General features: G+C 39.4%; 1 protein-coding gene across 6 annotated transcripts in view; it reads left to right on the top strand.

Annotated features, from left to right (window-relative positions):
• NCKAP5 (NCK associated protein 5) overlaps window positions 1–26,216 on the top strand; it is a 623,862-nt gene that overhangs the window by 66,080 nt on the left and 531,566 nt on the right. For 3 of the 6 annotated variants that reach the window (XM_075117769.1, XM_048869232.2, XM_075117770.1), the window contains exon 2: window positions 8,325–8,453. In XM_075117769.1, the coding sequence (XP_074973870.1) occupies window positions 8,385–8,453 (69 nt within the window). In that variant the 5' untranslated portion in view covers window positions 8,325–8,384. Of the gene's footprint in view, window positions 1–2,997; window positions 3,081–8,324; window positions 8,454–20,203; window positions 20,277–26,216 lie in introns of those variants that run through there. The other 3 variants (XM_075117771.1, XM_048869238.2, XM_075117773.1) reach the window with 3 other exon arrangements.

The raw sequence follows: 26,216 nt of genomic DNA, 5'->3' as shown, positions 1-26,216 counted from the left end.
ATGGTCAATTTTTGCCAAACTGATGTAAAGATAAAATTTGTCAGAAGACTGAATTGCTCAGGGGTTTGGCAATGAGGTATTTCTGTCTGGGTGATAGTGACCTAAAATTGTTATAGGACCATCAGGAACTAGACTGAGATTACAAAGCCAACACTGTAACAAACACTAGCCGTTATTTTTGTTGGCTGCCACAGCAGAGCTAGAAAAGGTTGAAGATTCATGGAGAATTAATGCCTTTTGGCAATCTCTCTGGAACAGGATTGGCAGGGAGGCAGAGAGGATGCTGCCTGTGTTACATCTATTCTAGGGAAAAACACAGGTCTTCTGTCATTAGGATCGCCTATGTGGTATCTTTCACAAGCACTAAATTCAGTCTTCAAAAACTTTAATTGGTACAGCCCATTGACCAATCACATTTTGCTTACTATGGAGAGTCAAGACCTGACTCTTATCGTTCACTGGTTTCATACTTCATTGACTTTCATAAATATACTCCTGATTGATGCTGATGCAAGAGAAATGAGAATCGGTCCGAAAGATCCAGACTTGGTGGTTATGAAGAACGCATGATTAGTTTATTGTACACGTCTTCCTTTTGCCGAAACAAGTTTTACCAACTGGCACTCTTTCAGACCTACTCACATTCACTTATCTGAGAATTGCATCACATTACACAGCTCCTTTGGATTTGGACTGCTATCTTCAGTGGCTTCCTAAGAAAGATGTCTCTTTCTGATAAAGCCTTTGAATTAGGCCAAGTAGAGACTTGATCTCTGGGTCTGACACATGCACGTCTGTTTCTGTAATCACTAGGCTACTGGATATATCAGGATGGGTATCTCTAATTTTGACCCGAAATTCCATCCTGGACCTGAGACACTTTCCCAACAGAAATCCATGTTTAAACCCAGGTGTTCCTGAGAAAAGTTTCGGGTTTGAGAAACTGGCATTTTCCAGAGAGAAAATACTTCATCAAAAAATCCTGACAAGCTCTAATACCAACTGTCTTCAAATCCCTTTTGACTTCTGTGGAGGAGCTAAGAATGCTCATGCAACATCATCTTGCAGGATCAGTCTTCTGAGGATCAGAACACTGCAACAGATCCCTCTCACTACTCTCATCAGTCATTGTCTCAACAACCCATTCATGCTTTCCTACTTTTTATCTGTTATCATCTTTGTCCAAATAATTTAGTTTCACAGTTTAAATGCCTCATATATTCCATAAAAGCAAACAACAAAGTGTAATCCTTTGACCTTTTCAGTGTTCTTTGGTGTAATTTACTGACTGCTCACTTTCTCCCTACAGCATGGCCCTTATAACCATGATAAAAATGGACAGACAGTCCAAATATGAAATGCTGGAAAGGTTACAGCCTTTGGATTGGTTATAAGTCTATTAACTGTTCAGAGTATTTTTACGAGGAAAGATTTTAACAAGAACAGAAAATGGCATCAGATGAATCACAGTTGTTATGGAATAGGGAAATGATATAAACATAACCCATTCTCCTTAACACATTAACACGGTAATCTTGTGGCCTCTCATTTTATGTCATTGCAACCAACCCTTTTCTCTTTAAATGCATCCAGTTATCCATGTAAAATTAACCTGATAAGATATTGAGATGCAAATCTTTTAAACTTTTCTCATCTGTTTCATCTTGACATCTGTCATTACTGAAACATCTTTAATGCCATATTCTGTATTTTATGGTTTATTGAATTCCTTGTATTATTTTGAGTACATTAGTAGGTTTGTTTGCTTTAATCCCCCAATCCTTACTTGCTTGGCTCTTAGAAGTGGTCTTGTAAGGCGGGTTTCTAGATGTTTGGTTTGACAAGCAGGGGGAGAATGCTTTGTGTGAAGAAAGCTTAAAGGTAGATGGCAAAATTGTGTTGCGGACAGGGTGAAAGTTCAGTAGCTGTGCAGATTTGTTTCATTCTCTCTCTGGGATACACTGCGTAGGAGTCTGCCTGCCTGAACCAAACTCTTCAATGCCGCTGGGATAATTTCTCCAAGGCAGGCGATGCATAGAGCTATTCTAGACTCTAAATTGGTCACCTCACAAGCCAGGGGACTTGCTGGGACAGATTAGGAATGTAGATGGAGATGCTCCAGGCTGCAGAGCAACTCAGAGGCGGCCCTTGGGGCTGCTGCACACCTACCACTACTCCTAAATGCCCCAGGAGCAGCAGTAGGGGGTTTTAAGCCGGGTCAGAATCTGGCAAAACGAGTTACACTGCTGAAAGTCTGGTGTAAGGGAGATCGGATTCAGGATCCTTTTTTGTCAGTAGTTCCTGACTGACTTTCTCGAAATTGGATTTTTTGTTTTGATGTAACTTTCCAGAGCCAATCAGAAAAAAATTAGACGTAGGGGCAGCAGGCATGGAGTAGTGCCGTGTTTGCTTCCTTTTCATTCCCATAGCATTCAATTTAGCTAGGTGTTTTAGTGTCTGGCACTAGACTTTCTCTGATTTAATTAATTCACTCATATTAGCACATGACCCAGGCTAAGACTCTTCTCTTTCTCTCTGCAAAAATGCAGCTTGCTTATCCAAATAGTCTCCTAATCCAGTGTGTGTGCACAGTGTGTACCCTCGTGCTAGCAAACTACTGACCAGTCTACTCAAATGCCTGGGTGTGTTGAGCTTTATCTGGCTGATCTGTGCTCATAGAGTTGCTGTGGAGCATATTGCAGGTGAAACAGAAAGTGTGTAATTTCATGATGCATAAACACAGGTGCCAATGCAGTCTTCTGTTTCCCTAATCACTAGTATTGAAGACAGCTGTTTGATATGTCCGCTCAGAAGAGAATTCCAGAATGATTTTTCCTTGTCAGTATTTAAATCCTCAACATCAGCCTGCTGAACACCATTGGAGGGAAGGAGGAGGGTGTGTTAATGAAACCATTTTAATGACCTGCTTTTAATCATAATGGAAAATTTGTTAATGCTTTGCAGAGGTGGAGTTCTGTGGTGATCCCAGTCTGAAGTGTTTGGAAGGACAGAAAAAGGACACAGAATCAGTGAAAGGGTTTTTGATTGATGCAGACCTAGGAATATAACAGCACTGTTTGGTGTGTAATGAATATTCTTCATTATATTGAATATTTGTAGTAATAAGCTCTACGATTTTGAATGCTTTCTTTTTTCCACCTCATGTCTGTTTTGCAAAGGCTCATGCAATTCTTCATAATACTTAAGTTTGAAATGCTTCTGTGTTCATTTGTCTTAGAGAAACCACATGCAAAGCCAACCCATAAACTTCAGTGTCACCAGCACAAGCTGCAAAAGCAACCCTACTGTACTATAGCAGACTAGTGTGTATGATAAATTGGAAGATAAAATTTCAGTTAGAAAACCGATTCCAGGGGGATTGAGTGACTCAAAGGATTCACAATGAGATAGAGAGACTTTCACCTCTAGGTCACCTGTTTAATTCTAGTCAACGTCTGCACTGACTGAAAGTTTTTCCTATCTGATGGCTTTTTGATGTCCTATCCTAGTGACAGCACTTAAAACATTTTCCCCCCAATTTTCAGAGATATTACCAGTTCCAGCTGTGTTCTCCATTTCAGGTATGAAGGATAGCTCTCAAACTGGCTGAATTTTTCTAGATGGAAGAAACTTTTAAAATGTGACCAATATATAATCTTTGGCGATTTTATTCTAGTCTCTAGTAGGCTCATGATCCTATCACAAAAAAATCCCCATAATTAGCACTCTTGTTGACAATCTCAGTAGAGGAGGCCAAAGAATGAATGAGCTATGGAGACTGAACTATCCTATTGCCCCAGGGATGCTTGCCCTGTTGGTACTGAGGTATGTGGAGTGGTGGGAATGTTTGAATTGTACCTGTTCTGAGGATAAACAGGAAGACTTCAATCTCTAGAATTGTCAATCTGACACTTATCACAGTTGCTATGTTCATATACATTTTTTAAAAAGACAAATATAATCAGTTTCACGTTTCCAAAATATATGATTCTGGGCCAAATCCTTGGTTAGCAAAAATTGGCATAGCTCTATTGAACTCTGACCCTGTACCCTTAAACTGTATGAAGAGATCTTGGAAGTTTATCTTGGTAAAATAATCTTACACTTTTCCAGCAGTCATGATATATACATCAAAGTATAACCTTCTCTCTGAAGGAGACAATATGAATCAGAAAATGTCATATGTGGATTACAGGTGGAATTTCTGTATGTTAATAACAATACCTTGGTTCTCCTGGATGCGGATTATTAGGTCCATCTCCCAGTGTACCGAACATTTCTTTCCATTATAAAATTAGTGTATTTTCAAAGTGTGTAATACCTCTGGACTGAAGATTGCTGTTACCCTGAAAATTCCTAAATCCAAAGGTATGGCTTCATTGCGCAGTTAATCCAGGCTCTTTCATGGGTGTTGCACCATACCCACCTCTATCCACACACACAACCCTCTCTCCCAAATTTAGTGGTACTTTCAGCCAAAGCTAGCTGGCCTGCTTTGGATTGCCAGCTAAAATACAGGTTCCATAGTTACTCAGGCTGGTAACCTACTGACTTTGCAGTGAGGATAGGGGCTAAACCACTCAAGTGCTGATAGTCCTACAGTGCTTTCCCACAATTTCCCCGTTGTGCCCAGAAAAACAAACAAACACTTCCACAATTCATTGGTAAGGCTATGGTTTTATCACAGAGGTCATGGAAGTCACAGAATCCATGACTTCCAAAGACCTCCGTAACTTCAGCCCTGGCAGCTGCAGGGTTCTGCTGCCTCCCGCAGTGGCAGGGAGCTGTATCATACCCCCACTGCCTGAGGTAGCGAGCCCCAAAGCTCTCAGCCGACATAAGCAGCAGAGGTTCCCCCAGCACCCAGTCGCTGCAGGCATGGGGAGTACCCCGCAGTTCCCCAGCCTCCACCACGGGAGGGCAGGGGGACCCCTGGCAGCTCCCTGGCTGCTGCGACAGGAGGGCGGGGGACCCTTGGCAGCTTCCCGCCCACACCACAGGAGGGCAGGGGGACCCCAGCAGCTCCCCGCAGCCACTGCAGGGCAGGGGGCATGGGGACCCTGCAGCTCCCCACCAGGGAGGTGGGGACCTGGAGCTCCCAGCCACCCCACAGCTTCCCATTTTATCATGGATATTTTTAGTAAAAGTCATGGACAGGTCACAGGCTTCCGTGAATTTTCTTTATTGCCTGTGACCTGTCCGTGACTTTTCCTAAAAATATCCATAACAAAATCTTAGCCTTATTCATTGGTAAAGAATCATAAAGCAGCTCAGCTTACTGCAGCACAAAGAATCCTGGGCCCTTCGCCAGAAGTCCTAGGGTCACCAGTAGGTGAGTGCAGCACCAGTGAGAACACATGTAGTTGGGTATGGTTTTGCAGTGTGGCTGCTCACACCTGGCCTAGGCTAACCTTGGTGCTGATCACCTGAGTTAATTCTGCAATGAAGAAATCCCCTCAGGAGCATCAGGCAGCAGATGATAAACTGAAAAGAGAAGGCTGGTAAATTGTTTTATCCTGATATGTAGGTACAGTATTCCTCATGACATGGGCAAACTGTTAGTGAGTGGTACAACACTTAAGGTCTATTCCTGCTAGACAGCCACTCTCCCAGAAGGTGGAATCTCTCAGGAGGTGCATTTCTTCCCATTTGAATTACTGTAGGTCTCTTAGCTGGCCTGTAGGTTGATCACTAGGAGATAGAAGCCTACCAGATAAAGCTCTTTCTTTGGGACAGGAAATATGTTGCACAGAAATATCTGTTCAGAGATAAAAGCTTGTTTTTCAACATTTTAGCCAATGTTTTTATCTTTAGTTTGAAGAGAGAGTCTGATTTTGAGGTTCAAACTGGCCTTTGGCTTGTCTGAATTAGAATATTTTTGTTCGTTAAGATTCATGGGCAAGATTTTCAAAAGTGACTAGTAATTGTAGGTGCCTCAGTTGAGGGTGCCCAGCTGGAGGCAAAATAAAGGGAAGAGATATTCAGAATGTATATTTCAGAAGGTACTTGCTTTCTGGAAATCAGGCTTCTTTAAGGTGTCATGAGTTGGACACCCAAGAACTGAGGTACCCACAATCACTAATCACTTTTGAAAACTCAACGCATGTGTCATGGGCTATTATTTCCTAGTTGGAAAAGGGTAGGGCTAGACCTAGATTTGTAACTGTTGATAAATCTAGACTATAAAATTTTTGGGAGCCTTGTCCTCACATATATGTGTAAAATGTCCATAGTAGCTCAGTGTTGGTACTGTACAAATAATTGATAGATAGTCTTACATTCATTATTTGTGTAGTGGATTTGGGAATGGTTTCTGCTAAGTGTCTGCAGACAGGATAATCAAAGCACTTACTCAAATGAAATCATGCCCTTCCACTGGGGTGGTTGCCTCCAAACTATGACTACCTCTAGCTCATGCCAAGGTGAGCCTATTGGTCAATAGAAATGTATTTTAGGGAAGGTTATGCTTGGCTGGTATGATGATGAATGGATAGAGATACTGTGCAAAGATGACAAAAGTTAACCCTTTCTTTCTCATGTCTGGCATTTTATAAAGAGGAGAACAGCATTGTATTGAGTTGCCGTTGCACCTTTAATAATATCCATTGTGGTATTTCACGTGAACTGTGATAATTCATCTGGAAACAGTGTTAACTACGTAGTAACTCACCGTTGTGCTCCCTCGTTATCTCAAGTGAATAACACATTTAACATTTTAATTGGTAGCAAAGCAAGCAGAGGTTTACTGTAAACAGCACTGCACAAAATGGAAAAAGAAAGTGATTGGAGCAATAATTGAGATTTCTTCACTGATTAATTGCCACGCACATTTAAATATTCTCTCACTGAGCATTTATAGCGATTAATCTCTCTACAGACTAATTTACAGGTATTATATAGAAAACTGGCTGAATTTTGATCTCACACCAGAACAAAACCAGTATAAGTGAGGTCAGATGGGTCTGAAGTTGGGTAGAATGGGAAACCTGACACTGGATATATTGCTATCAGGACAGATTGTGATTCCCCTTAGTCACCTCGAATAGCTTCTTACAATAGTAATCCCACTGAAGTCATAGGGCTATTTGTGGTTCAAGGTACTATTCAAAATAAGTAAAAGGAGTTAGAAACTGGTTCTTATACATGTAGGGTCAGATTCTGCTCTATTTTAGTCTGGTTTTCCACTAAATAGAATGGATTTGGCACTGAGTAAAACTAGGAGGCTTGCAACCTTGCTGAAACCATTATTTTTTTAATGGTTTTCTTTCTAAAACTGGTCTTGACTAAAGATTTTGGACCAAATCCTCCAATCTTTGTTCAGGGAAAGCTCCCTTTGGCCTTGCTGGAAGTTAGCCCAGAGTAAGAGCTGCAGACATTGCCCTTTGACATTTACAGATGCACTCAATGTTGGTTGCAGTAGAAGTTTCTTATACTTGGCTCTACATTTATGTGCATACTTATTTGCCTCTATTTGGGTCAGATTTTGATCACAGTTACGTAGTTATAAATCCAGAACATCCTCATTAACATCAAAGACATTATTTCAGATTTACACGAGTGCAGCTGAGAGAAAAATCTGACCTACATTTCCAAAGCACACTAGACAAACCATTGCATGCACAATATACCTCTCTTAGAAATGTGAACCTTTTAAGACATTTTCCGTTATCCTGGACACTTGGAAAATTTTTTTGTTACGTGATGCAAGTTATGTCTTAGAATTAATAGAAAAGGTCACCAATAATGACAGCACTAATTTCCTCCACTGCAGAAGTACCAGAATTTCACAGGATTAAATTCTATGGCCTGTATTATGCAGGAGGTCAGACTGGATGATCATAGTGGTACCATCTGGCCTTAAAAATCTATGAAAGGTGCTCAGGGTTTTCAACTCCCAGAACATTGCAGGATTGGGCTCAATATTTGTGCCTCATAAATATAAAAAGGAGTTATGCCTGTAAACATGGTTTACTGGGGAGTATGAGCAAAATGAACTGTTTATTTTTTCAGACAGCTTACTAGCTCTGCAAACCCATTTCCCAGATCTGTTACTATACAAACACAGGGGGCCCTGATAAAGCCAACCAAGGACAGTATCAACAGCTGGGTGGTGGTGGTTTATTTTTTGTTTTTAAGATATCACCCCAATATATTCAGTTTACATTTCTCTCTGGACAGATCAACTTTTTTGGAACAGAAAACTTGTTCCTGGAACACAGCCTACTCGATTCACAAAGTTATTAACTGCTGGATTATTAGAAAGTTAATGATGAAAGACAGAAACTGTTAACTTGAATATTGAAATGTGCATTTATTTATTTCAGTGACACTGGAAACAGCCTGATATTTCTAGTAGATTGCAAGGAAAACAAACCACCAAAGCCATGGAGAGAAAAAAACAACTGCAGAAAAGGGAATTTGGGAAAAGACTTTCTCTGGACAGCAGTCTTGTGGTAAGGACTAAAATATTCATTTAGTGTTGTGTGTTTTGGCATTAAAAGTATTGCTCTTTAATTTAAGGAAGCATCATCTGGCACATGCTCTGGATGAATTATTATTGATATACCAAGGACCTGATCCTGAATTTAATGAGAGCATGATCTTGGCCCCAAATCTGCGTTTAAAAAGTAATGTTTTAGCTGCTGAGTGGAATAAACAAAGAATTCTTTTACAGACATATCATGGATGCCCAGATTGGAAAATACTTGAAATATGTGTTTACAACTAGTATGCTGAAACTGAATAAACTGAGAGGTCTCATCCTGCCCACATTCACCACTGTGACTTTTGCAGAGGCTACTCCTTATTCTGAGAAGGGAACTTTTTCCTTGGAGGTGATCGCAGATCTGCCGCCTTCTCAGAGTAATGAGACTCCTGGGAATGATGCTTGGGGAAGTGGCTGGCATGCTTAGTGAGTCTCCTCCATTGTATAAATGCAGGAAAGGATGGGTCTTGCTTGACTGGTAATGTCAGCTGTCCAGGGAAACAAATGTAGAAAGGGTACATGTCTGTGGGAGCACCGACCACTTTTCTGGGCTCTGAAATGAAGATTAGGGAGATGAGATGATTCTGTAAATCACCATTTGTGCCTTATAAAATAAATCAGGGAGTCAACACTCCTTCCCCTAGCCTTAACAGACTTCCAATGGCCCCAATGAAAGGGTGATTGCAGTGAGTTACATATCATGGGAGGTGTGGAGCTCATCTTCCCATTGTGAGCAGCTCCAAAACACCCTGATGTTGAGTGTGCTTTTGCAGTGGACCATCTTTTCCTCCAGGTAGGTCTGCAAAATCCAGCCTGCTGGAAAGCCTGCATCCTCCCAGGACTTGCACAGTCCAGAAATGTGCAGGTATTTTCAGCTAGATCAAGCCCAAAGTTACAACGTTATTAAAACTACTTCAGTTATCTTACAGCTTGTGTGCACAGAAGTGGATGCACAGTTTCATCATCTAATAGACTCTTATATATGAGCAAAACAAAAATAAGTGTTTATTGTACATTCATAGAGTATGGACTGTGTTCATACACAGGATCAAGTTCTGCTATTATTTCTAGGCATGTAACTCCACAGAGGCAGATTCTGGTCTAATTTCTCTAGTTAAAGTTCATTGCTGTGTTCCAAAGATTTTAGCCACAGAAGAATAGAAACTGTATACTGAGAGTTTAGGGCAATGCCAGCAATTTTGAACATTGCCGCATGGATTGCTAGGAAAGGTGTTGATCAGTATGGAAAATAAGTGCTGGTTTTTTTTACTATTGTTTCATTTATCCAAAGAATTCTCCATAGAATAGTTTTGGTGCTTTCTGATGTCTAATCAACCAATGAAAATGTAAATTTTGTTTTACTCAAGAGACAGGTGTGGTCTGATGCATAGGCTCCTGGTTTCCTGCCTCCAGTCTATGCACTAGATCACACTACCTCCCCAGTAAACCAAAATGTTGTGAGTCTTCTGCGAAGTCTTGCATCTTCGACTGCCTGTTAGTATATCATTCTGGCTGTCCTGTGACTAACCCAAATTCAACCAGGCAAAACTAAACACTTTATCTTTCTCTCCCTTCCAAAAAAGCTCTCCTCTCCATCACTGTCAATAACAAGACATTTCTTTCTGTCATCCGGGCATTACACTCCGCTCTTCTCGTCACTTCCCCTACATCCATTCTGTTGTCAAATTCCATCAGAACTCTACATTTCCAAAATCTATCCACTCATCTTCATTCTACCTTCTGAAGTTCCTACATCTCCTCTCGGTCTTTTTACTTCACGTAAACCCTCCTGCCTCACCACTCTCTTGAAGTCGTCTTGCATGCTCATATTTCAGTATTCTCCAGGCTGGACATTATGCTTGGAACCATCAACCCTGATTTGATGATAAAAACATGGTCTCTGCTTTCCGTGGAGCCTTCTAGCAATAATCCACCATAGAAAAGAATCTTATTAATATGCATTCAAAAGCAACATGTTCAGTTTTTGACCTTGGGCCACAAAACATAAGTATGAACAGGAGATAATGTTAACACACATAATAGTGTGTTATGTTATCGATCTGTACTGCTTTACTATGCCATCTCCTTGTGGAAACAAACACTTCTTCCATGAAGTAATGCACAATGTAGATCTCACTTTCAGTAGGTATTAAAATTTACTAAACCTAAGTATTGCTTGGAGATTTTTAATAGCAGTGGATTATCTCTGCCTGCATCTTCCTCTTGGAGTCAGAATGTATCGGCTCAGAGGAAGAGAGAAAGTGAGAAAAAGAGAAAGAAAGCAATTTCTAAAACTAGAAATGGGCTCAAGCCATTCTGGGTATAAATTTGGGATTTTCAGAACTGAATCTGAGCTTTACTAAAGTTTGGTGTGTTTGGATTTAGCCCATTACAGAGAGCGATCCAAACTCCATTTCAAGCTTTCATCTGGGGTTTTGACTCAGGCCAATTTTTGTCTAAATTTGGAACCTACAAACAATGAAGTAGTGACAAATGACACATGCACATAACACTCTTCCTCATAGCACAGAACAGAGTCGCTTCTTCTTGGATCCCCTGAATGAAGGGGAAAAATCAAATGTATTTAAGCCCCACTAGAGCTGAGCAAATTTTTTCAGACAAATAGCTTAGTTGACAAAAAATGCAGTTTCAGGTCAACCTGAAACTATGTATGGATTTGACACCAATAGTTTTGGCCAGTCACAAAATGGCTAGAGGAGGCGAAGGAGGTGGGGATAGTGGTGGTACCTGCTTTCCGCCTCCATGCCATAACCTTTAGCACAGCTGAAAACCCTTAGGGAAAGAGCTTGAAAATGAGGCCAGGTAAGCTTTTCTCAAAGAAAAAATGTAGACACAAAAATATGAGGATGATTCATACTGTGAAGCATCATGAGATTTTCTACTAATTAAAAAGTTCGAATGAATATTTTTCTGAATACTTTACCAAAAGCAGATATATTTTAATCCGTTTATTTCTGCGGAGACTAAGAATCCTCTTGCCCTTAGTAACAGCAAAATATCCACTGAGGGCCCTGTTCAACTCTTGTTAGATCAAGAGAAGTCTTACAATTGACCTCAAGGGAACTGGATCACTTTGAGGTTAAATGGTCATATGATTACTGCGATTATTGTAACAACTAGAGGTCTCCACTATTGCCAACAACTGAGAATTTCAATGCACAGGCTATTAATTAATATTTATAGACAAAGCATGCAAACCTTTAGAGCAATGACAATGATATTTATAGTTCCATGGTCAGGTGAAATGAATGACAAAATATTTAACTTGATGTAACAACCCTTATAGAAAATCCCTATACGACTTCAGAATAATACCACCCTTTTCAGTGTTCTGTCTGATGGTTGACCTTCCCCACCCACCTGTAATAAGGATATAGTGTTTGTGTAGGAATTTAGAATAATTTCTATAACCTGTATTGGTTTCATCCCTATTAAGCTCTTGGGAAGCTTTCTATTATGAAAGTCTGTGTTTATATGTTACAGATAAGACATGATTATTATTTAAATCAGAGACACATGTGGGGAGCTAGGATTAGAACTCTTGATTTTCATCTTAAAAAAAAAACAGGCCTCTGTCACTTCAGATAAAGGAAAGCTCCTTTAGATGACCTTATTAATAGGGGTCCTCTGTTCTGTCTGTGGGCCAGCCAATAGATGGAAACAACACAAACTCTCTCAGACATCTTAGACAAAGTCCATCCACCTACATGGAACTAGAGCCCTATATTTTTCACAAATTCATGATGATGGAGGGGCAGATGGGCCAAAGCTGATCGGTATTGCAAACCTGGGTGCCAGGTGCCTGGAATGGAGAGCTGGAGTCAGCCTCACAGGTCAGAAACCACTGCTGCATGGTGAGTGAGGGGCAGGCTCACTCTGCAAACCCCATCACCCAGAGAGTCTTTCACATGTTGTGGGCAGGATGCAATACTTGTGGATAAAATGAATAAAATAAAATAACATGAAATTCACAAAAAATTATAACAAAAATATGTTTACTGAGCTCTTACATCACTGTGAATTGCTTTTGTAGGATGGGGGTCACAGTCACATCAGGGTTATGCTGTGATTACTGAAGGTACTTCAATTTAGAACTAAAATAAAATGCAAAAGAAATAATGTCAATGGAATAAGGTTCTTTGCGATATATTATTCAGCCATTTGGTATTTCTCTGTGTTGTACAGTTTTCCAGGCAGGATATGATCCCTGGTAAACAAAGGAGACAGAACTGGGACTCAAGCTTTGTAGAAGTCTGTTGGTTTGGTCTGCAGTTTGTCGTTTTCTACAATAAACTTTATAAGATTGATTCAATATAAAATGAAAATCAAGTAGCTTAGGCCTTAAATTTAAGTTCTGTTAAGTTTTACAAATCTAATATTAGAAATGTTTCATGATTTTTAGTTTTTTCAAATAGCTTTTTGCTCCTTCTGACATTTGGAACCAAAACATTGTATTGGTAAATGACAACCAGCAAATGAAAAATGCAAAGAGAAAAAAATAAAAGGAAAACTTGCTATTCTGTATTTTTTTCCAATCTGAGTTAGAATGCAAAACAGAAATAAAGAGCAGACTATGAAGAATACATTAGCTTTTAAATAATTCTTTCAGTTTGGAATAAGGGAAAGATATTATTAGCATCAGTGTACTTTTTAATAGGGTATTTTTAACCTGGCAAGATCCCTTTTATCCAATAATAATTACCAACTTATTTTGTAGGTGCTGGAACTAAGAGTACTGCCGCAACCCCTGGCTTGAAGTGGTTTTCATCATATACAGGGTTTGCAGTTTGGTTCAATGGCTCTCAGCACCCCCACCATACAAATTGTTCCAGCACCTCTGACTTATTTTGTTAGTGGTGAGGGATGTTGGCCCTGAGGATGCTATTAAAACAGCTAATGAAAGGATTGATTGTATTTCAAGTTGTCCTAAAAGAACTTCTTCCCAAAGTAAGTAAATAAAACAACTTTTCAAGAAGCATCTGTGGGATAGAGAGACTATTAGAATGTGTCATTATCACTTTGAGTACAACTAGCTGTGTATTCACGAGGTCTAATACTCTGTGAAAATAATAAAAGGCTCACCAGAAGTCTAGCCTTTGCCTGATCCAAACTGTTCAGTTGTCCCCAGGACACTTTTTGATCAAAAAAAGTCAATGTTACAAGCTGTGCTCTTTATTTATGTGAATAATTCACAAGCCGGCTGTGTGCTTGGTTAGCATTTGCAGCTGTGATGGCATTTAGCTGAGCAGGAAGTTTGAGAATAGTTTCTTTTCAAGCAAGCCAGCATTTACAAAATAAGTTTTTCACTTACTTTAAAAATGAGGCTTTTACTTTTAAGAGCAAACTGCAGTAAATGGTTTCTTTGGTGGCTCATGAACTGTGAGCTGATACTTTCAACCTAGTCATACACTGCTGTGATTCTCAATTGGATTAACTTCAATGACACCACTACACTGTAATGAGGGTAGCACTATAATATAATAAATTGCACTTCACAATGAGAGTAATAGCTATACCCACCCACCCCTCCTCAGATTGTATTACAGTCAAACACTAGGTAAAGGCCAGTCTAGTCAATAGTCGGTTAGGAGACCTACTGGGAAGGAACATTGTGTTTTCTAATGATTAGAGCACAGGACTCAAAATCAGATGTTCTGGGTTCAAATCCTGGCTCTGTGTCCTTGATCAAATCTCTCTCAAATTCTATTCCTCAATTTTCTCACAGTAAAATGGAGATGATAATACTTCCCTATGTCACTAAATGTTGTGAGCCTTGAGTTTCTAGTGTGTGCTTGTAAAGTGTTTTGAGACCTTTGATGAAAGGTGTCATATACAAAGTATTATAAAAACCTCCACAGAAAGCAGTGTTGGTGAATCTGGAAGGGGATTCTTCCTACTGTGTGAGAATTCAACCAATGTCCCAAGCTGTTAGCACTGTATTGTTCAAAGTATTATCTTTTACCTGATATGTACAACCAGTTGAAAACTTGTGAAGTTTAAGGATCATGCCACTTTTCACTTGTCATTTAGCAGATAAAGGGTGACATAATCCAGTTTGGGTTCCTACATTGTGTCGCTATGAATCTCCATACTGCAGTCCAGCTGAATATGGTATTCTTTCAAATTTTCTGTCCTGATATGTTGGATAATGTTGCATCACAGAGCAGTGTATATTTCAGTGGTGGATGCAGATTCTATTTTGAATATGTGTTTGTGCACACACACAAATGAGAAAATACCTGTGGAAAAGTTCTAGATAGTCAGAACCAGAAAGATTCATTTCATAAATAGCTGGGGTTGAAAGAAAAGCTTCTTTAGAGTTTTTGACTTTATTTATTCTAACTTGGGTCTCAAAATGAAAGTAGCATCTGGTGTCACAAACTGTATTTTAGAGCTGGTTAAAAATAGAATTTCCATCCTGTGAGAAATTCTGAGATTTACAAATTGGAAAACTTTCAACCAACTCTGCTGTAATCTGCCTTATGCTGTTAGTAGTCCTAGTCAAAATTATACAGCTTACATGGAACATACTTATCGACTAGGACTCATGTGAGCCAGGGGTCTTTGGGATACCAGACAGATTACTTTTGTAGGTTTCCTTAAAATGCTTGTCAAGGCCCATTTACTTTGAATAACTGACAGTTGCCTTCTCTCTGACCCTCACAAGCTGGTCATCCATGCTCCTTTTAGGGGTCCATTTGACCCAGATAAGAAATGAATCAGGATAATTATGAAGCATTCAGATTCCCCAGTAGCAACAGCAACTGGCTTTCTGGTCAACTGTCTCTATAAATCCAGGCAGTCTTCATGACACCAATGAATGTTTTCCCTGGTGTAGAAACAGTGCAGGGTAATTTGGCCTGAGACAGTTTCCAAGTTGTTTTCCAAAGAGCTTGTTTTCACTGTCATACCTTAGAGATTTTCTTAAAAGTGAAAATCTTTGGTAGGGCTGAGGGAAAACTACCTCTTACTGTTTATGAGCACACAGTATATTTTTTCCTAATTTGAAACTCTAGTTTGACAAAGATAACTGACAATGTGATCACATTTCAGGGTTAATGGCTTCTCTGACTGAATCCAAAACCATCTCATAACTGTTCATTGCACTCCTATGTGTCTTCAGTGATATATAGATATATATATACCAAGAGAAATCCTTCCACTCTGTCCCTCCAGGCAGTGGTAATACAATGTAATATTGTTTATACTGAAATAATAAGACAGTCCCAGTTTTTTGCAAAGGCTTGCATCATGCAAACTGCAGTTCCAGCTGTAAGGATTCTCCTCTTACTAGGACAAATCTTTCCAGTTTTATTCATTGTGGACTGAATTCAGTGGGATGACTTGTGTAAGTAAGTGGAGCAAGATTTGGCCCTTAACAAAGTTGTTCTGTGAACAAATTGTACCGCGTTATTAGAAGGTTGAAATGTCCATGTTAATTAAAGCACTCTAATGAATAACAGACTACGATGCCTCTGTGGCTCCATTTAGGTGTTTTGTGAAGTTCCTTGGAGATTTAAACGCTAGAGCTGGACAAAAATGAGAATTTCCATCCTGTGGGGAATTCTGATATTTTGAGATTTCTTTTAATTTGTTGGGATGAAATGACAAAAATGTTCATAGAATTGAAAGTTGAATAAAAAAATTTCAGTTTAGAAATGTTGAGACATTTCATTTTGTTGAAGTGAATTGAGTCTTTTTGGTTTGAATCGGTTCCTATGAGTTGCTGTGATGCCCATGGGAGTCGTAGTTTGAGTACCTCATGCCCCCATTTTCCTCAGTGGTCAAGCTCTCTGGTGGGACTACATCTCACATGATCCACCAAGGTGGCTCAACCAGGGAAACTGTGGGGCATCCAGGGAAATATCCAGCTAGGGAGCTTGGCTGGCAGATGAGAATGGGGGCACCCAGACAATAACTCCCACTGAGGCATCATGGCAATTCAGCGGGACACAGATTAATGTCAAACTGACCCAAAACAAAACATTTTAATTTGTTTTGATGACTTGAAACTTTGCTATATAGGGCAACTTGACCTGAAATGAACTATTTTGTTTAAACTTTGCCAGTGAAATACTGAATTTTTTTTGGCAAAACTGAAATTTTCCTATGGAAAACTCTGATTTTTGCAGAAACTGCATTTTCCATAGACAATCTATTCAAATGGCAAACTCATGACAAGCTCTACTAAAGATAGTGGGCTGGAATTTTCCACCTTTACTCACACTTTGTAGTACCTTACTCCATGAGTAGTCCCAATAACTTCAATGAGACTGATTATGCAGAAAGGTACTGCTCGACATAAGTAAAAGTGGCAGAATCTGACCATTGTGATGGCTTGAATCTGATCTCATTTGCTCGTTTTACACCAGTTAAACTCCATTGACTTTAATCGAGTAGTTCCTGATTTACACCAGTGTAACTTATATCAGAAACAGATACCAAGTGTATGCCCATTCTGTAGGTACTTTGTCACATATGCATTCGGTTACCAACAAATACCTGTTCCTCCTACTGTTGTTATACGTGCTCAGGGTTGAGTATAATTCTTCCCACATGTTCTGTTTTGTAATATGGGTTGCACTGTGATACTGACTCTTTGGCTGAATTTTGAATAATTTTGAATTATAGTTGGCTCCCATCACTGGCTGAGAAGCATTTTTTTCATTTATGGTTCCATTTGATGGGACTGTTATTTACTTTCTAACCAGCTTGTAATCTTGGTTTCATCTGTGACTTGAAGCTTTCCTTTGAGTGCCACATCAACCACATTGTCAAGACTTTATTATCAGCACAGGAATTTAGCAAAGCTCAGGCCACTGCTGCCTCAGCAAGCTGCAGAGGTTTTGATTTATGCCTGGATAACAGCACGGTTGAATTATTGCCATATCTGGTTCACAGACCTCCCAAAGTGGCTGTTACTTCTCCAGCTTGTGTGAAATTCAGCAGCTAGAGGACACACAGCTCAATGTTTCCAGCAATCAACATACCACACCTGTACTAGGAATTATATGCTGAATTCCTTTCAAATATGATATTCGTTTTATCGCACTTAAACCTATAAAGCTCTGAATTTGCTTGTTTCTCCACATCTTCATGAAGTATCAGTTTCTCATGTTCTAGGACTGTCCCACTGCTTGTATGCTTACAACATATATTGTTCAAGAGTGTGTGTCTTTGTTTGGTTGTGATCTGTATTCACCACTTGCCCTTGAAAGGTAGGGAATCTGACACAATAGGAGTTCCTTGGTCTCTTCTTCCTTCAATAATAGAAAATTGATATTTATATATAATTTCAAGTTAACTTATATCAAATGATCTGAAATATTGCTTTATTAAGGACACTATGTAACCAAAAGCTGATGAAGTGATTAATATACTTTACATTAATTTTTTTATGTCTAGGCTTGGCAGAGTTCATTTTTTTTTATAATGTTGATGGATAATATCGATGTTTATTTAAGCACATTTTAGATTTTTATCAATTTAAATGTTCACAGTTATGGGAAATTATAGGGGGACCCGTTTAATGACAGTGGACTTTGAGACTCAAAAAGTTAAAGGTTTGTAACCATTAAAGCACAAATCATCAACATCACATATCAACATATACAAAGTAAATATCCTTAAATCAAACTCTAAGTTCTTAGCAGCATTTTTCTTATGTTTCCTAACTGTAAATTTTGATTATTGTCACTGGAAATGTTTTGATTGGCTTGTGTGTGTAGAGTATAATCAGTGCTTACTGACATTTACAGATAAAAATCTAATCCTTACAAACCTATTTATATCCCATCTTTAAAACCCACAAGCCAAGATTTTCAAGTGTTTGTGGATTCTGAGTGGCTCATTTTTAGGGTGCCCAACTTTGGGCATCCGAGTAGGACCTCATTTCCAAACGTGTTGAAATTCCTTCTGAAAACCAAGCCCCTTTAAGGAGTCTTAAATTGAGCATTCAAAGAGTGAGGCATCCAGAATCACTGTTCACTTTGCAAATCTTGGCCATTTGCCAACTTCATCGCTGGTGTCATTCCATTCATTTCAAGGATGTATTCAAAACTGTGAATTGAACACTGCAGAAAGACAAGCCATACTTACTGTGCCATTGTTGAATTTCATATCTATATTTTGATCAAGAAAAACAAATATTAAGGTAGTGCTACTTGTGGTTCATAGTTAGGGGTTAGTTGAGTTTTCGCATTAACAGCAGAGATTCACCCATTGGATTATGTATCAAGAATACAGTGTATCTTTCCCCAAAACTACCGAACTCACTCTTTGAGTACAGAATGAATCTCTGCAAATTTGCAAGTATATTAGTTAATTAATTTGAGTTAAAATTAGTCTTTTAAGAAATTTAGCACCATGTGTGCGGCTATTTCTTTGTCCTGAATTATCTTAATACTGGAATAATGCAAACTCTTCAAACTTTCCTTATACTTAAACTAACTAAAATATCTGATTACTTAAAATTTTTTGGTAGGATTAATGGTATTTTTTGCCATTTTTCTACATAGTGGAAAGTTTCTTCTTCAGCAGAGACTTATTATAGAAGGACATTATTAGAAAAGTCTACAACGGACCTCCCCCTTTTAAAATCTCTGCCATTTCCAGTTGTTTTTAATAGGACTGAGACCACAGGTGCCTTTGATTAAGATGCCCTCTTTCAAAATGGCCACTGCATTCTATTGGGAAATAAGAATGAAGCAAAGCTGCCTTCAAAGAAGATGGTGGCCCCTGACAGCACAATGTCCTGACCTACAGGGACATGATGAGAGGGGAAAATGGAAAAAAAAAATCAAATGTGGCTTTTTAACCTGGGGCTACAGATGGTTTATTGCTAACCATAAACATATGATTTATGCATGGTGTCATTGCAAGGCAAAGTTAAGGTGTTTTTTTGTGCCTAGGAATTTTATACATCTGTTTGTATGAGTATTAGTAGCCATGCTGCTATGTCAGTTGTGGTATGGGAGATCTCTAAGCAACAAGTTTTGCGGGAAGTGTGTTGGTGATAAAGTAAATGGTCAGCTTCTCTCTCAATCAATACTGAACCAATGCACCAGCTTCAATGGGATTGCTGCTCTTAACTCACAGAGGTGCTTTTGAAATTCCCACGAGAGCCCTCAGTTTAGCTTGCAGAGCTGCAAGAACTAGACGCAGTAAAATTTACAAAGACAGTCTCCATAAATTATCTCAAAGATCTTCTGCAGTCCTGAGGCAGTAGGTATAATCAGTTGAAGTTAATGGCACTACGCACAACTTTAAGCATGTGTTTTAGTGTTATGAAAACAAAATGGGTAGACAGTTGTTAAAGCTAAAGAACTAATAAGAAATAGAGACAGGAAAACCCAGAACCCTGGATCCAAACATTCCTCAATGTTTTGGCTTGAGGCCCATCTTTAATAAGAGGCAATAATGAAGACACAATGTATTGTCAGCCGGTGAAAATCAGGATTGCACAAGGTCATTGTGATAAATACTGTGGCTGGATTTGTAAAAGGGCTGGGTAATTTTATGACCTCTAATGTTTGTAGCTTTGCAAGCTAAATTAATGATGAGTGTAATCTGATCTCTTGCTTCAGGGGATAAAGTAATCACCTGTAGAGCAAGGACAGACTTCATACCCGCCCCAGATGGATTACACAGTTGGTTGGGCAGGATAGAAAAGTGCCTGCCTTTCTCTGATGAGGTGCTGTCCATTACCAGAGAGAGGATTGCCAGCTGACTAAAAGGACCAATAGTCTGATCTGGTTTGGCAAATCATACGGTATGTTGGTATGGAATGAATACTGAAGCAAGGGTTCGAGAAGAGTTTGGGGATGTCTGGGTTTAGTATTTAAAATAGAATTACTTGAATTTATAATACTACTCTATTCTATCCCTTAGTTGCTATTTTCAATGTTAAGGATAATAACCATACAGCTCTGTCTTGAGAGATTTTATTTTCACTGAAGCCTTGATGGATGTTTCAAATATCAAAACAACAGAAGAAACAGAATCTGCATTGAAAACGGAGTGGAAAATATCTTCTAACTCCTGTTTACCTTGTTTTGAGTGTTTAGGTTTGAGATTTCTGCCCCTTTATTCCACTGGAAATGTTGACTGATAAAGCCACCTATCATGGCTTGTCACACTAGTTAAAATAGAAAGTCCAATGTTTATATAGTAGCACAGTCAGCTTAGCTTTGAACTCTGTCTTATTTTCTTTCATATATAATAATATGTAACATTTCTGGAAAGTAGAAATCCCTAGAGGCAAGATTATTTCTTTTAAAATTTAAACCATTTTAATGTGATTATTGAGCACCCAGAAGCAACTGTAAGAGAGAAATATGCTCACTGAACCGGTTCTTGTTTATTTAGAGTGGTTAAATTATATGGTGGATGAAGACAAGTCTAAGGAATGGGATCCAGTTAGCCCAGTTGAATGCTATTTACTGCTCACTTTCTGCCTCACTAAACTGTATATTACAGTGGCACTTTTCTGTGACCACTTCCTTTAGAATGCCTTAATCTTGCAATGTTTCGTATATACCTCATGATGGGAATAATTACTTCAGCTTGAATTTTGACATAGAGAAGACACAAGGCCTGACTCTGCTCTTACTTGCACCAGCGTAAATCAGGAATAACTGAAGTCGATGGGATAAATTGGAATTACCGTGGTGCAAAAGTCAGGTAAGATTAGAATCAGGTCCACAGACTAGAAGCACAGAAACATGGTGCTTAACCTGTCTTTAAACTGCATGTTAACTCCAGTGAAGTTACTCCAGGTTTACACTGATGTAAATCGGAGGAGAGTCTTGGCCTTGTAGCCCAATAATGCCACTTTCTTCTTGAGGTGAAATCTTGGCAGTGTCCCTCTGTCTGTGGTTATTTTATCCTTATAAGATAAATAAATAAAGGCTTGAGCGTTTAATACTAGCTTTTGAAAACTGGTTACTGTGCTTGTTGAGTATCTTTTTTTAAAAATGTCTTCAGCTTATATATGCCTCTACCTACCAATGGGATTCAAAGTACAGGTGCAGGTTATAGTATTTGTTACGGGAAATTATTCCTCTCCTGTAGAAAAATACTGGTGGATTTACTGTTGCCGTGTCTTGGAGGAAAAGGGTTTTTTGTCTTGTGCAGTATTCAAACCCCACAGCGCCTGAAGTTCCATCATGAAAATGCAAGCGATTCCTAACTCCTGTCTGTTGGGAGCAGAAGGTGCAGAGATGGAGACAGCATTCACTAAAATGGGTTACAACTTGGAATCTGGAGGGGCATGTACCTACAGCATGCCACCTTCCCCTTCAGGCTGGAACTGACAGAGCCCTATTTGCACGGCGGGGCTTCCTCAGACTCCTAGTGATGGGGAAAGAAAGCTGTGGTGCTGCCTCCCTGACTTGCCACTGAATTGTGTGTGTGTGTTGCGGGAGAGGGTTCTGCCTCCGTATTTCTGGTCCATGCAGAGGGAGACTCTGGCTCAAATGTTCACAGGAAGCAGTGGGGACCTAAACAGACATTATGACCTGTTTTTTGTAAAATATAGATTTCATCCCGGGTTTACATGGGAGAGGAGCTGCTTTATAGTTCTTAGAGGAGTAATACGTGTCTTTGCACTTCCCACAATGTGTTTCTTTTTTAAAGGAGACAAAGAGAGAGAAATAACACCAATGACAGGACCAAATTCAGCGGTGACATAAATGATGGTTCAATTTTATTTGGCGGGTATAAGTATTAAAGTAGTGTAACTAGCACAGATCTGTTGTTCAGTGGGTGTTAAACATGCAGATAGGTTTGTGAAATGTCCATGTCAAAGGCAAGTAGAGGGAAAAGTCCTGGAGATTGAGATTAACAGCAAACTGCACTTATTTTGCATACTCAAGAAATGTCAAGGCAGTGCAAGTTACACTACTTTGCCACATACAGTAGTTTTCAAACCCAGTCATGCCTGACATGTAGCTTACATCACCACTGAATTTAACCCAGAGATTTTCTTGTGAAGTGCACCTACTTACACAAAGTCTACATGTGGCTCATTACGTTGAAATAATGTTCGGCATGCGATAGAAACAACAAAGAGCAGGACATGGCTGGGTCCACCAGACACAAATCTGCTATAACGGATACAGCATCGTAAGCATACGCTACATATTATATAATGTAAAATGTGCTAAATAAAAAACTAACCACTGCCCTAAGGAGCTTATAGACATAAGGGCCTGAATATGATACAGTGAATAAACAGAATGATGGGTGGCCTTTCTAGCTGGAATGCTTTGTGGAACAGGTGGGCCTTCAGAAGTTAGTTTTGTGTCAAGGAGAAGAAGGTGTGTAGGTGGGAGCTACGTGCATGCAATTACTGAGAGAAGAACAAATGCCTCCAGCTTCACCTTGCACCATTGCTGGCAAAGAAAACCAACCAAGTTGATTAAGGTTGGAGATGTGACTGTTAATTTGAATTTCCTAGCTGCAGCTGGCTTATTTTATGGTCTTGGCATTATTTAAATGTACATTTTTACACTAAATTCACTGTGCATTTTACACCTTTAAGAAATGTCAGGTTGCTACAAGTTCCAGAAAAAAAATGAACAAACTTTTCCTTACAAGTCAGGTACTGTTATTTCTCGATGTGACTTTGAACTAAGTTCATTAACTTTTCCCACCTGAGACTTTTCTCCTCAATATCTGTGTATTGCCTTTAGCTGCTCCTTTGGAACTCTTTGCCTGCTATAGGCTCCCAATGCTGGGTCTGATTCTGCAGCTGTTTCATGTGTACAGCTCCCAGTGACTTCATTGGAAGCTTAACATGCAGAACTGCTGCAGACTGGGTCAAACTGTAAGGCCACATTCTGTGCCCATGTATACCTGTGCAACCCCACTGAAACCCTACTGGGTTGCCTGGGTGTACCTTTGGGTAGGCGGAGAACCTCATGGCCATACTGGATCAGATCCATCTAGCCCATTATCCTCTCTCCCAACAGTGGCCAATGCCAGATGCTTCAAAGGGAATAAATAAAACAGGGCAATCATCAAGTAATCCATTCCCTGTCATCTAGTCCCAGCATGTGGCAATCAGAGGCTCAGGGACACCCAGAGCATGGGGTTGCATCCCTGACCATCTTGGCTAATACCATTGATGGACTTGTCCTCCATGAACTTACCTAGTTCTTTTTTTAATCCATTTATAGATTTGACCTTCACAACATCCCCGGCAACGAGTTCCACATGTTGACTGTGCATTGTGTGAAGTACTTCCTTTTGTTTGTTTTAAACCCACTTCTATTAATTTCACTGGGTGACCACTGATTCTTCTGTTATGTGAAGGGATAAATAACACTTCCTTATTCACTTCTTCCACTCCACTCATGATTTTATAGACCTCTATCATACTCCCCTTTAGTCATTTCCTTTCTAAGATGAACAGTCCCAGTCTTTTTAATCTCTCCTCAGATAGAAGCTGTTCCATGGCCTTAATCCTTTTGATTGCCTTTCTCTCTACCTTTTCCATTTCTGATCTATCTTTTTCGGGATGGGGTCACCAAAACTGTACACACTAGTCAAAGTGTGGACCTACCATAGGTTTATATAATGGCATTGTAATATTTACTGTCTTATTATCTATCCCTTCCTAATGATTCCTAACATTTTGTTAGCTTTTTTGACTGCCACTGCACATTGAGTAGATGTTTTCAGAGAACTATCCACAATGACTCCAAGATCTCTTTCTTGAGTGATAACAGCTAATTTAGAACCCATCATTTTGTATGTATAGTTGGGATTACATTTTCCAATGTCCTTTACTTTGCATTGTCAACATTGAATTTCATCTGCCATTTTCTTGCCAAGTAACCCAGTTTTGTGAGATCCTTTTGTAACTCTTCACAGTCTGCTTTGGCCTTGACTATCCCGAAAAATTTTGTTTTATCTGCAAACTTTGCAATCTCACTGTTTTACCCCTTTTTCCAGATCACTTATGAGTATGGTGAACAATACTGGTCCCAGTACAGATCCCTGTGGGATACTGCTGTTTATTTCTCTCCATTCTCAAAACTGACCATTTATTCCTACCCTTTTTCTGCTGTCTTTTAACCAGTTACTGATCCATAAGAGGACCTTCCCTCTTATCCCACGACTGCTTACTTTGCATAAGAGTCTTGGTGAGGTACCTTGTCAAAGGCATTCTGAAAATTCAAGTACACTATATCCACTGGATCACCCTTGTTCACATATTTCTTGATCCCCTGAAAGAATTCTAATAGATTGATGAGGAATGATTTCCCTTTACAAAAGCCGTGTTGACTCTTCCCCAACACATTATATTCATCTATGTATCTGATAACTTTATTCTTTACTATAGTTTCAACCAATTTGCCTGTTATTGAATTTAGGCTTACTAGCCTGTACTCACCTCTGAGGGCTTGTTTAAAAATTGGTGTCACATTAGCTATCTGGTATAGAGGCTGCTTTAAGCATTAGGTTACATACCACAGTTAGTTCTGCTGTTTCATATCTGATTTCCTTCAGAACTCTTGGGTGAATACCATTTGGTCCCGATGACTTATTACTGTTTAATTTGTCAATTTGCTCCCAAACCACCTCTACTGACACCTCAATCTGGGACAGGTCCTCATATCTTGCACCTAAAAAGAATGACTCAGTTCTGGAAATCACTCTCACATCCTGTGCTGTGAAGACCAATGCAAAGAAGTATTTAGCTTCTCCACAATGGCCGTATCTTCCTTGAATGCTCCTTTAGCACCCTGATTGTCCATTGGCCCCAGTGATTGTTTGGCAGGCTTCCTGCTTCTAATGTACGTAGACGTTTTTTTGCTGTTAGTGTTTGAGTCTTTTGCTAGTTGCTCTTCAAGTTCTTTTTTGCCTACCTAATTATACTTTTACACTTAACTTGCTAGAGTTTATGCTTCTGTCTATTTTCCTCAGAAGTATTTGACTTCCAATTTTTAAAGGATCCCTTTTTGCCTCTAACTGCTTCTTTTACTCTGTTTAGCCATGGTGGCATTTTTTTGGTCCCTTTACTGTTCTTTATAATTTGCAGGTATACATTTAATTTGAGCCTCTTTTTGTGGTGTTTTTAAAATGTTTCCATGCAGCTTGCAGGCATTTCACTCTTGTGACTGTTCCTTTCAATTTCCTTTTAACTAGCCTTATTATTTTTGTGTAGCTCCCCTTTCTGAAGTTAAATGCTACTGTAGTGTGCTTCTTTGGTATCCCCTCCCACCCCCAACAAGGATCTTATATTTAATTATATTATGGTCTGTATTAAAACGCAGTTCGGCAATAATCACCTCTTGGGCCAGATCCTGTGCTCCACTTCTGGGGTCTAGGACTAGCTGCTTCGAAAAGCAGACATTAATGATGTCTAGTGCTTCCAGTGCTTCACCACCCTCCTAGTGAAATAGTTTTTTTTAAATATTAGGTGAAAAAATTTCACTAGGAGTGTGGCGGAGCACTGGAATGGATTACCTAGGGAGGTGGTGGAATCTCCACCCTTAGAGGTTTTTAAGGTCTCGCTCGACAAAGCCCTGGCTGGGATGGTTTAGTTGGGGTTGATCCTGCTTTGCACAGGGGGTTGGACTAGATGACCTTGTGAGGTCTCTGCCAACCCTAATCTTCTATGATTCTATGATTTCTATGTCTGGAAACTTTATTTCTGTATCATGTCCTGAGGTGACATGGATCCAGTCAATTTGGGGATAGT

This window comes from Caretta caretta, chromosome 11 (genome assembly GCF_965140235.1).
Source record: "Caretta caretta isolate rCarCar2 chromosome 11, rCarCar1.hap1, whole genome shotgun sequence".
Classification (NCBI taxonomy): Eukaryota; Metazoa; Chordata; order Testudines; family Cheloniidae; genus Caretta; species Caretta caretta.
The sequence above is the reverse complement of the archived record's forward strand: the minus strand, read 5'-3'. Positions and strand labels throughout refer to the sequence as shown.